We start from the raw sequence: 11,314 nt of genomic DNA, 5'->3' as shown, positions 1-11,314 counted from the left end.
TATTCATACACCTCATCCATGATGCATAAATTCCATTCAAACACAGGATTCTGTCTGGTCATCATCAACTTCTTCCTCTGAATCCTGACAGCGCCTTCGAGGCAGGAAGAAGTTCATTTCTCCTGATAATGGAGCAATAAATTCTTTTTCTCTGAAAGATTCAGGTGTCCTGTGGCTGCTATCTCGCTGCAAGTCCTTTCTTTAAAAAAGTATCCTACATAGTTTCTGTTTTAACATTTTTTATAACCTAAAACTATATTTAACATGCTACTCAAGAGAATTAATGCAGCATTACTTTATAACACAACACATATTCATTTTAATATTTGCGAAAAGCCAATCATAAAGTACGCATTTTTCACAGTTACACATTGCCATGTCTGTCAGACCAATATGTTGCCACAGCAGGTAAAATGTTAAGGGGTTTTGGGTCTATTTGCGTGCTGTGCAAGTGTAGTTTTATATTTCTGCATTGGTGTAACTTCGTATTTCTGTGCAAGCACAACTTCATATTTCTGTACCAATGTCACCAAAACCATGGGGATAAATGAGACTCCTAACACTCTTTTTAAAAATGTCACAGTATTTATTCTTGGCCAAGGTTTGTGTGTGTGGCTGACAAAGTTCAGGCTGCCACATGAGCCCTAATATAAAACTTTCCCACTTGTTTATGCATTTTAACAAACAAATTAATGTTCATTGGTCCTAAATTGCATAATCTTCTTCATTAATTACTATTGTAATAAATGTTCCCTATTCATTTCCTCACTTTTTATACTGATCTGGTCCAAATTTTTAGTAACTTTGTTATCTTTTCCTCAGACATGGAGTCTCCAAGCTTTCAGGCCTTAATTTCCTCTAATTTTTTTGGTTACTCCAATATCCTTGAAGTGCCAAAAATTTAATTTCCCACATGCCCAGCCTTCAAATTCTTTGGGTCTATTCATTGAAGTTTGTCAGGTTTGTCTTAACAAACTTATTTGATGATTTCATGATCCAAGTAATAATAAATGTCTGTGGAGAAGCTTTATTAGTGCTTTAAAAGTGGGTGCTGCTCATAAATCATTAAAATGACCAATTAAAAATTAGGAAAGTTGTATAATTTCCAACACATGCACGACTTCAAATTTTTGTCCAGGTGTAACTTCATTTTTCTGCCCTGAAATGCTGTAAATGGAAAGGGTTGTGCGAGGATAACCCTCCAAATCTGAGGGTCTTGATTTCCTAATTTAAGGAAAACTGAGTTGGAAATACATGACTCCATTGCAGCCGGGGTTATTACACTGACATAAACTCTGATTTTCCTGACATGAAGCCTAAAGATTTTCCAGAAACATCAAAAATATGGGCTGTGCTTCTAAAATGAATTCTCAGTGTACAAGTGGTGAAGCACATACTGAAATCCCTACTCATTCCTTATCCAGGGCATTTCCAAGGGGGATTGGGGACATGGAGGCAATCCATCATTTACAGAAATAATAATTCCCCCATTGGTAATCCAAAATAAATTGGCGTTATGGCCAATTAACACTGATTATCCAGGAGATGAGCTGCCAGTGGAGCCCTTTGCATGCCAGTGAAATATTTCTATGCAAAGGTGGAAAGTTTCTGGGATTTTTTTCCCTAAAAATGACAGGAGAGGCTACAACACTGGATCTTGGTTTGCATCATTTGAGGCAGCAACAACAAAGGGTCTGGATTTTACAAAAATGGACCGACCCTACTGAAATGTAATGATTTTGAAGGCTTTTCCAGTTGTTGTTGTTGGGGGCACATGTCCATTCTGGCCTCTCTCAGTGAGAATTTGTACCAATACAGGGATTTTAGGCAAGGAGGGGGTTTGGCAGGCTGACACTGATTGAACGTTTGTCTCGCCCAGTGTCCCCAGGCTGCTCCTGAGTCACTGGGTGAGTGCACAGCTCTGCAGGGCAGTGGGGAGAGCCCTGCCTGCCTCAGCCACACACCCTGCACCCACCCACGGGCTGGGGAACTGCACTGAGCCTCAGCCCAGCTGTCTGGGGCTTGTTTGAGCTGCACTGAGCCTCAGCCCAGCTGTCTGGGGCTTGTTTGAGCTGCACTGGGCTCAGGGGGAACCTGGGCCTGTCCTTGGTGACATCCTGGCTGTGGAGCTGCCCTGAGGACCTGCTCAGTGCCACCAGACCTACCCTGCTGCTGGCTGGATCCCGTGGGGCTCTGCTGCTTCTGGTGAGCTCCCTTCCCCACTGCCCTGCTGTGTCCCTCCCTGCTGCTGCCCTCCTGACCCTGGGTCAGCACTGTGCAGCTTTGCAGCCTCTAAAAACCCCAGAATGGTTTGGGTGGGACGGGACCTTAAAGCCCACCTGGCTCCAACCCTTCAATAATCCCAATGTACAGCCTGGCCTGGGGCACTGCCAGGGATGCAGGGGCAGCCCCAGCTGCTCTGGCAATCCCAGCCCAGCCAGGAATTCCTCATTGCCAAGATCCCATCCCTGGCTGCCCTCTGGCACTGGGAGCCATTCCCTGGGTGCTGTCCCTGCAGGCCTTGGCCCCAGTCCCTCTGCAGCTCTCCTGGAGCCCCTGCAATGTGCTGGAAGCTCTCCCTGGATCCTTCCCTTCTCCAGGGGAGCATTCCCAGCTCTCCCAGGCTGGCTCCAGAGCAGAGGGGCTCCAGCCCTGCAGCAGCTCTGGGGCCCCCTCTGGATTCACTCCAATTTCATGGATGCCCATGGCTCAGGGCTCATCTCCAGACCCTTTAGCACCTCGTGGTCATTCCAGCCCCCCAGGGATGAGGGGTGAGTCCCAGGTTTGGGTTTAGATGCAGCTCCTGAAATGCTGTGGGTGGAGGCCCCAGAGGATGCTGACCAGGGCACTCAGAGCTTGTTGGGATACTTTGGATGCTGCCATCAGGTTTGGCAGGGTTCCTTGGCAGCCCTTAAATCCATGTGGGCTGTAGCATGAGTAATGAAACGAGCTCTAATTCTGCCCTAGATTAAATCCCTTCTTCCTGTTTTCAAAGAGTGGCAGGTCGTGTGGGCAGTCAGCTGATTCCTTAGGAAATATTGGAGTCTGGAAGCTGCAGCTGGGGTTTGACTCCCACCACAGTTCCTCTGCAGGTCCAGAAGCAGGAAATTCCTGTGATGGCTCCTGTCCTGGGGAATAAATTTTTATTATTTGGTTTAAGTTGAGGGAGTGGAGATCCTTTTCCCCAGGGACTGGGTTTGGTTAAACCTTAGAGACCAGAGCAGTTCTCCTGTGCCCCCAAGACACAGCAGTTACACGGTGACTCAATCCTACAGGCCAAAACAGGACTAATCCCTGCCTGGGGCTCCCTTTGTTCCCAAAAACCCGAAACAAAGGGCTTGCCTGGGACTGGGAACACAACAGGGCACCTGAGGAGGAGTGGGGTGGGAGTGCAGGTGAGAGGAGACTCCTCGGGAGTGCTGACAAATGCCGAGTGATACAACTGAGATCTTTATTAAAAGTTTCCTCTGGGAATTCCTTCCCATTCTCCTGAGGTGGATTGAGCAGCTGAACACCTCCCCTCTCTCTGCTCCCCGGGAAGCCCAGGTGTGCCAGCAGGGGCAGCTCCTGGCTCTTCTCAGAAACCTTTTCATTCGGATAAACACAAAGTTTATCCAGCAGCCCCGTGCTCACCTGCAGCCGTGGGACAGCCACAGCTGGGGCTTCCCACGGGAGAACATTCCCAAAGCTCAGGCAGGACTCTGCCTCCCACGTGGATAACAACTCCTCAAACGTCCTTTGGAACCAGGAATGGGCAACTCAAAACCCCAGCCAAGCGTGGGCTGGCAGAGCTGCTGCCCCCAGTGAGAGCTGGGATGAGTTCAGTGTGTCCCTGCTTTGCTCTGCCCTAAAGGACACTCACATTTTTGTGGTCAGAGCTTTGGGACCGACTCCTCCCCCCCTGGTTTGGATGTGTCAGTGGAAAATATTTTTTTGGAGGTGAAATCAGCCTGCTGGTTGCCTTGAAGGCTCTGATAAATGTGAGAACTTGATCACATGGAGCGATAGGTGCTATCAGATGTGTTTGATCTGAAAAATAAAGCTCGGTATAAATCGCCCCTCGCCAGGCCCAGCTGAACTTGCAGCAAACATGAAGCTGATTTTGATCCTCAGTGCCCTCATCGGGGCTTCCCTGTGCCTGGAAACCTTCGTGGGGTGAGTTCCACTTTTGTGGAAAACCTTTCATTTAGGCCTGGTGTCCTCTTGTTGTTTTTCACTGTCTCACCCTCACAAAATCTGCTCGGGGCACATTTTTTTGGTTTTTGTGACTGATTGTTCTCATTGCTTTGCTGTTGTGGTGGTTGAGGGAACCTTTCTTTGCTTTAGTTTGGGTTTTCTAAGGAGAAGGGTCCAGCTGGGGAGCTGAGATCCTCAATTCTTGTTCATCCAAGGCTTCATTTTGGCTTGAATTGAACCTCACTGCACAAGCAGAGCTGAAAGACCAGAACCTGTCCTCACAGCAGAAAGTTCACCACTTTCCCTTTTTTCTCCAAGTTTCTTATTTTTCTTTCTTTCTCTTCTTTCCTTCTTTCTAAGCATTTAAAATCCTGATTTCCAACCAGTAAATTCTGAAGGTTTCTCTTTATGTTGCATTGCAAAAATTATCCCACAAGGTATTTCCTCACAGCCTCACTGACCTTGGAAGTGCCTTAATAATTAAAGGTTATGAAATCCTACTGGATAAATCCTGAGGTGCAGGAAGTGGGCACTAGATTCCAGTTGAGTAAATTTGTGCATGAAGGTTTAAGGATTAAGAATAAAAATTAATATTAAAAATGTCCCAAAACGAGGGGGTTTGTAAAGCCAGGAGGGGCTATTTTTCATTTAATCCTGAACTGAATTGTGGTTATTCCATTCCTCAGCAGCAGAATCCAGTCCTGGGATAAAGCTTTTGGAGAATGTAATTAATGAGGAAAAATGCCTTTAGAGCTGATTTAACTGGGTTCAACAAAGAGATCTTATCCCTCTGCTGGCCAGGGAGAGGATCCTGGTGTAAATGTGGTGTAAATGTGGTGTAAACGAGGTGTAAACGAGTCCTGCTGTTTGCTCTGCTCCCCAAACACTGGATCCTTCCCCAGCTCAGCTGGGATATTATTGTCCCACAAAAGTTCCCGATGGATGCAGGACTGATCCTGGTGATTTAAAACTCATCCGCGTTGTCTGGTTTGAGAGGAAGGTGCGGGTGGCTGGTTGGACTCTTGGGTGACACTGATTAAAGGAGCCATTGACACACAATTAACACTGAATTAACGATCCCAGGCACAAACCAGCTCAGCCAGCCCCTTCTGAGGCTGCTTCTGAAAGCACGGATTTATTGCAGGCACCAGGTCCTCCGCGTCAAGACCAAGAATGAGGAGGAGGTCAAGCAGCTGCAGCTTTTGGAGTCGCTGGAGCACCTGGAGGTGGGTCCTGGCCACAGAGGCGTTTGGGATTTGCGTCTCGTTCACAACAGGTCAGGGCGTGAATCTGCATCTCACTGGAAGGTTCCCATCACTCCGGGGCAGCTGCCATCAATAATTTCACTCTCTCAACACTTTAAATTTGACCTGCAAGTTCGAGTACCAGCTCAGTGTTCAGAAGGGCCAGAATTTATATATATATATTTTTTTTTCCTACTGGGTTTACATAATATTTGAATCGTTAGATCTTAATCTCAGTGTTGAAAAACTTGTTTTTCCAGGGGAATGGCAATATTTTGTCTCCCAGAGTTATGGAAGGCATTTATTAGTTGGTCTACACTGTATTGAAACAGGAAAACACAATGTAAAATTCCAGGTTATTACTCTTATTGCCATTGGTGAGAATTTTTAACATCACTTTTTAAAATCCCTAGCTTAAAAAATATCATATGAATAATTTAGAAATTAAAATTTAGAAAAGTCCTACCAAAGGAGAGATAAAAAGAGAAAGGAAAACAATGGGTTTCATATTACCTAAGACTGGAATATGGAGAAATGAAAACAATGGGTTTCATATTACCTAAGACTGGAATATGGAGTTTTTCTTGAAATTATTTCTTGTACAAGGGAGAATCATAAAATAGTCATCAGAGACAATTAAAGCTTCCTCCTGTGTGAGTGACCAAAGCCTAGAAGTCAGTGAAAAACCGGCTCAAGCCCTTGGTGTTTGTTATTTTATTGAGTTATCAGAACGGATCCAAGGCTGTGGCGAGGCCCCAGAGAACGGAGCATTCCAGGGCTCCTCTCTGCAGGGACTGGGGGGAAATCAGCATTTCTAAAACTCTGCAAGAGCTGTTTGCAGGATGCCTTCCCCAGACCAAATCCATTTTCCTTTCCCTCTCCAGCTGGATTTCTGGATCAACCCCTCTGCCCCTGCCCTCCCTGTGGATGTGAGAATCCCTGCTGGCAGTGTCCAGTCAGTGAAAGCCTTCCTGGAGTCCCAGGGCATTGAATATTCCATCCTGATTGAAGACCTGCAGGTGGGCAATGCTACTGGCACCTATTTCTTACACCTTTTGCAAACACTGATTGACGATTTGGCCTCACTCCCACTTTCCCACACTCTGTTTTCGGTGGGATCCTCCTCTCATTTTTGTAGGTTGTGGATTATTCCTCAAAGACAATCCATGGATCACTGTAGGTGTTCTCTGAGTGGTGACATCAATAAACTCCACAGGGCTCTTCTGAGGAATTACACGTGGACTTTTGATCCCAGACATGTGGGAATCCCAACAATGAAGTTACTGATCAGTCAGTGAATTCTGCTGAGAGTGGTTATGGATAAAAATCACCCACTTGGGCACTAATCTGACATTTCCTCATGAGCAGTAATCCCCAAAGAGCACCTAAACCAGCATTAACTCACTGCCTTTTCATTTATTTATCTTTTAGCAGTGAAGCAGACACTTCTCACCATTTGAATGTTATTTTAGGATGTTCTGGATAAAGAAAGGCAAGACATGGCCGAGAGTGCCCAAAGGCAGCGCAGCACCGGCAGCTTCGACTTTAGTGCTTACCACACTCTGGATGATGTGAGTACCTCAGGGGAAGAGCATTCTGATTTTTTTCTGGTCTTTTTGCATGCTGTCTTCAATTCAACATCCTATATTAGCATCTAAAATGTCCTTGCAGCTTTTTCTTTGTTTGTTTCAGTTTGGTTTTTGCAGCATTAATTTTGTGCTCAGAACGATCAGCCAGCATTGATCAAAATTCCATAAACTCTTCTGCAGACTCTGTCAAAACCCATCCTTCCAAAGAAAGAGACATAAAGGGATCTTGAAACTGGGAAATAAAGAACTAAAAAGAAATAAAGCTGTGGCTTCCCCATCCTTGGGGATGTCCAAGCCAGGCTGGAGCAGCCTGGGATAGTGGAAGGTGTTCCTGCCTGTGGCAGGGGGGCAGAATGGGATGGGCTTTCCATTGAATGGCAGAGCACATAAATATGATACTAATGTCCTCAAAGATGATGTTCATGGCCCTGCATTTCAGATTAATGCAGAGCTGGACCATCTTGCATCCGAGTACAGCTTTGTGGAAAAGATCCAGATCGGGGAATCCTACGAAAAGCGGCCTCTGTACGTGCTGAAGGTACGGCAAATACCATGGAGTGCATGCAAAGGGAGGAATGACAGCACAGGCCAGAGCAGCCCAGTCTGTTATGGGATGTGCTCGACTGAGAGGTGCCAGAGTCAGTCTGAGATCTGTGTTTGATTCCCAGTTCAGCACCGGAGGCTCCAACCGCCCGGCCATCTGGCTCGACGCCGGCATCCATTCCCGCGAGTGGGTCACGCAGGCCAGCGCCCTGTGGATCGCCAACAAGGTTCTGCAGCTGGGACCCATCTCGGGCCTCTCTGGGCAATGTTTGCTGCTGTTTTAGAGGATTTCACCCCTCCATGTGTTCGGTTAATTCACCTCCCAAAAGCAGCTGGCTCCCTGAGGATGTGGTGGCTGCCTCAACCTGGAATTGGGAGCCTCTATCCTGTTAGAACAGCTGAGTTTAGGCAGACAGAATGCAGTGGTTCAGGTGAAATTGTTGCACAAATACCCAAAGGCTTTGAGGTTGTATTGCTGCTTTGCTCTGCTCACCCAGAGAAATGCAGTGGGGTTGGTTTCCTTCCACAAAGTGGCCGGACCTCCAGCTCTCTGTAAATGAGGATTTAAATCCTGCTGGAAATGACTGAGCCACCAGTGAAGTCCCAGGATCACAGAATAAGCTGAGCTGGAAGGGACCCACCAGGATCATGGAGTCCAACTCCTGGCCCTGCACAGAACCATCCCCAAGAGCCACCCTGTGCCCAAGAGTGTTGTCCAAAAGCTCCTTGGGCTCTGTCAGTGCAGCACAGATGAGAATTCCCAACCTGGCTCTTCCATCTCAGTGTAAGAGCCAGTTTTGGCCTGTCCCCTGGGACAGGGAGGAGGACATTTTGTTATCCTCTTCCATTTTATTCTAAAGACCTCCTGTCTTCATTATAAAATAATAAAACAGATTCACTGCTCACTCCACACGTATACCAAGGAAAAGTTATGGCCCACAGATAACGGATGTTCCTTGTTTCCCTGCCCCAAAACCCAGCCTTTCCTGTTTCCCAAACCATGAGGGGATGAACATCTGGGAAGGAATTACTCTGCTGAGCAGGGTGTGCTCTGTCTCTGCCTAGATTGCCTCTGACTATGGAACAGATGAGTCCATCACCTCCCTGCTGGACAAGATGGATCTTTTCCTGCTGCCGGTCGCCAACCCTGATGGATTTGTGTACACTCACACCTCGGTGGGTCAGCGCTCTGGCTGAGCTCAGTGAGATTCCTGCCTCTTCCGAGGAAATAATAAACATGAGGGAAGGGGGCTCTGAAAGTTTTAATGCTGTGAGAGGAGTTACCAAAGGGTTGGGCAAACAAAGATCCTCATCACTTGTCTAACCCGTCCTAACCCCCTGTAAATGCCCAGTTTTAGTAAATACATTTGATTTTTGACCATTGGCCCATCTTGGCAGTCAGAAGTACTCTTGGGATCATGGCTAGGATCAATCCCCCATGGATGGGCAGCAGTTTTGGTGCCAGCACGCAGATTTGCCCCCTTTTGAGCATTTCTCTGTTGTAGAATCGCATGTGGAGGAAAACCCGCTCCAAGATTCCCGGCAGCATCTGCGTCGGAGTCGATCCCAACAGGAACTGGGATGCAGGTTTTGGAGGTAGGGATGAGGCTTCTGGATTCTGGATCCTGTTACACAGAACCAGCAGCTGCCTTTACAAAGGGGATTAATCACCCTAGAGCACAGGGTGAGGCAGCATTGTGGAGTCACGGAACCACAGAATGGCTTGGGTTGGAAGGACCCAAAACATTATTTAGTTCCACTCCCTGCCACGGGCAAAGCCACCTTTCATTATCCCAGGTTGTTCCCAGCCCCATCCAACCATAGAATAGCCCCAGGAATGTGGATTCCTGGGTTGCTGGGCAGCCTGTTCCAGGTTGCATCATCTCAAAGTGCATCCCTTGAGCATTCACACTCTATCACTGTTTGAGCATTTATCATCATTTAAGGCCTTGCTTAAATAGGTGCAGCCCTGTCCTTAGGAAAGCCCAGCTTTGTGGGTCTGCCCTGAGCTCCCAGGAATTCCACTCCTCACGGCTCGGTTCCCTCCTTGCACCACCAGGTCCTGGAGCCAGTAGCAATCCCTGCTCCGACTCCTACCACGGGCCCAGCGCCAACTCCGAGGTGGAGGTGAAATCTGTTGTTGACTTCATCAAGAACCATGGAAACTTCAAGGCCTTCCTGACCCTCCACAGTTATTCCCAGCTCCTGATGTATCCCTATGGATACAAATGCACCAGGCCAGACGATTATGCCGAGCTGGTGAGACAGCAGGACTTGGTTTTACCTTCCTCTCTTCTGTCCAGCTGTCTTTCTGTACTTTCCTTACTCTTCCCTAATGACAGCACCACAGCTGGAATAATATCTCTGAGGCAGTGTGGATCTCACAACCATAATTCCAATGGGAAAGACTCTGGAGGTCTCTGTTCTAACCCTGTGCTGAAAGGGCTTTGGAGCCAGAGCCAATTTCAGTCTGAATTTGGATTGTTTTGATATTTCTAAAGAAGAATTCCACAGCTTTTTCAAGTTCATCCCAAAGTTTCCTTAATCTCATGGGGATTTTTTTTTGTCCTAATACCTAAATGCAGTTCCCCTGTGGCAATTTGTTGCCTTTTTCCCCCTTCACAAAGAACCCAGCTCTGTTTTCCATCCAACCCCCATTACGTAGTTGAAGTGTGCACAAAGTTGACCTTGGAGTATTGGAAGATCCCAAATGCCTTGGGAATTTCCGGTACCTCTTGAGCCTTCCCTTGACAAGCCAGTGAGATAAACACTGGATGAACACTTACAGAACCTGCTGGAAGTTAACTCACCTGCAGTGGCACCTCCCAGAAATGCTGTGGCAGCTGTGGCTGCTGTTGGTGTGAATCACCTCCAAAGCAGTTTGGAGATTTCTGGTGAAATCCCAATGTTGAATCTCAGGAAGTGTGGCTGCTTCCTGACTTTCCCTCCATCTTCTCCCCTGCAGGAATCCCTGGGAAGAGCTGCTGCCAGTTCCATCCGCTCCCTCTATGGCACCACCTTTCAAGTGGGCACCATTTGCAAAACCATCTGTGAGTATTTGGCCACTCAGAGCTTTTGGGGCTGTCCCAGGACACCAATCCCTGTCCTCCCCACAGGATGTGTCCCTGGTGGAAGCCACAGTGCCCCTGTGCAGTGACACCACCGGTCACACCTCAGACCTGACTGTTCCCATCCAAACCTCATCCTTGACCCCCAAAATACCAACAGCAGAACAACAGAATTCCACCATTGCTCTGCTCCCCCTCTGGACCATCTCCCTTTCCCTTCCAGACCAAGCCAGTGGAGGCAGCATTGACTGGAGCTACGACAATGGGATCAAATATTCCTTTGCCTTCGAGCTGAGGGACACGGGGCGTTATGGATTCCTGCTGCCTGCCAACCAGATCGTCCCTGCTGCCAAGGAGACCTGGCTGGGCCTGAAGAAAATCATGGAGCACGTGAGGAACAAGTCCTCCTGAGAGCTGGGCTGGGAGTCAGCTCTGCAGCACAGCTCAGAAATCCTCCATGCTGGCTGTTGTGATAGAAAGGGCTGAATAAACCCCTGTGCATTGCCCACGTGGTGTTTGGCGCGTGTTCCTTGTGTGTGACACATCCCTGAGGAGATTTTGGGACACAGCCCTCCCTGCCCACCACCCAGTGCCACCCCTGCCATGGCAGGGCCACCTCCCACTGTCCCAGGCTGCTCCAGCCCCAGTGTCCAGCCTGGCCTGGGGCACTGCCAGGGATGCAGGGGCAGCCCCA

The 11,314-nt window shown here is 47.9% G+C and overlaps 1 protein-coding gene across 1 annotated transcript; it reads left to right on the top strand.

Moving 5' to 3' along the window:
* The first annotated feature begins 3,938 nt into the window (after nt 1-3,938).
* LOC139587621 (carboxypeptidase A2-like) lies at nt 3,939-11,128 on the top strand. The gene is made up of 11 exons (XM_071422018.1): nt 3,939-4,155; nt 5,321-5,402; nt 6,305-6,439; nt 6,893-6,991; nt 7,449-7,547; nt 7,678-7,779; nt 8,618-8,728; nt 9,058-9,148; nt 9,612-9,811; nt 10,518-10,602; nt 10,844-11,128. The coding sequence occupies exons 1-11, from the start codon at nt 4,091-4,093 to the stop codon at nt 11,029-11,031; spliced, it is 1,257 nt and encodes a 418-aa protein (XP_071278119.1). The 5' UTR covers nt 3,939-4,090; the 3' UTR covers nt 11,032-11,128.
* The last annotated feature ends 186 nt before the right edge of the window (nt 11,129-11,314 follow it).

Source organism: Agelaius tricolor, unplaced genomic scaffold, assembly GCF_023055355.1.
Source record: "Agelaius tricolor isolate 1412-34295 unplaced genomic scaffold, bAgeTri1.0.p SCAF_3, whole genome shotgun sequence".
NCBI classification, from domain to species: Eukaryota; Metazoa; Chordata; class Aves; order Passeriformes; family Icteridae; genus Agelaius; species Agelaius tricolor.
The sequence above is the reverse complement of the archived record's forward strand: the minus strand, read 5'-3'. Positions and strand labels throughout refer to the sequence as shown.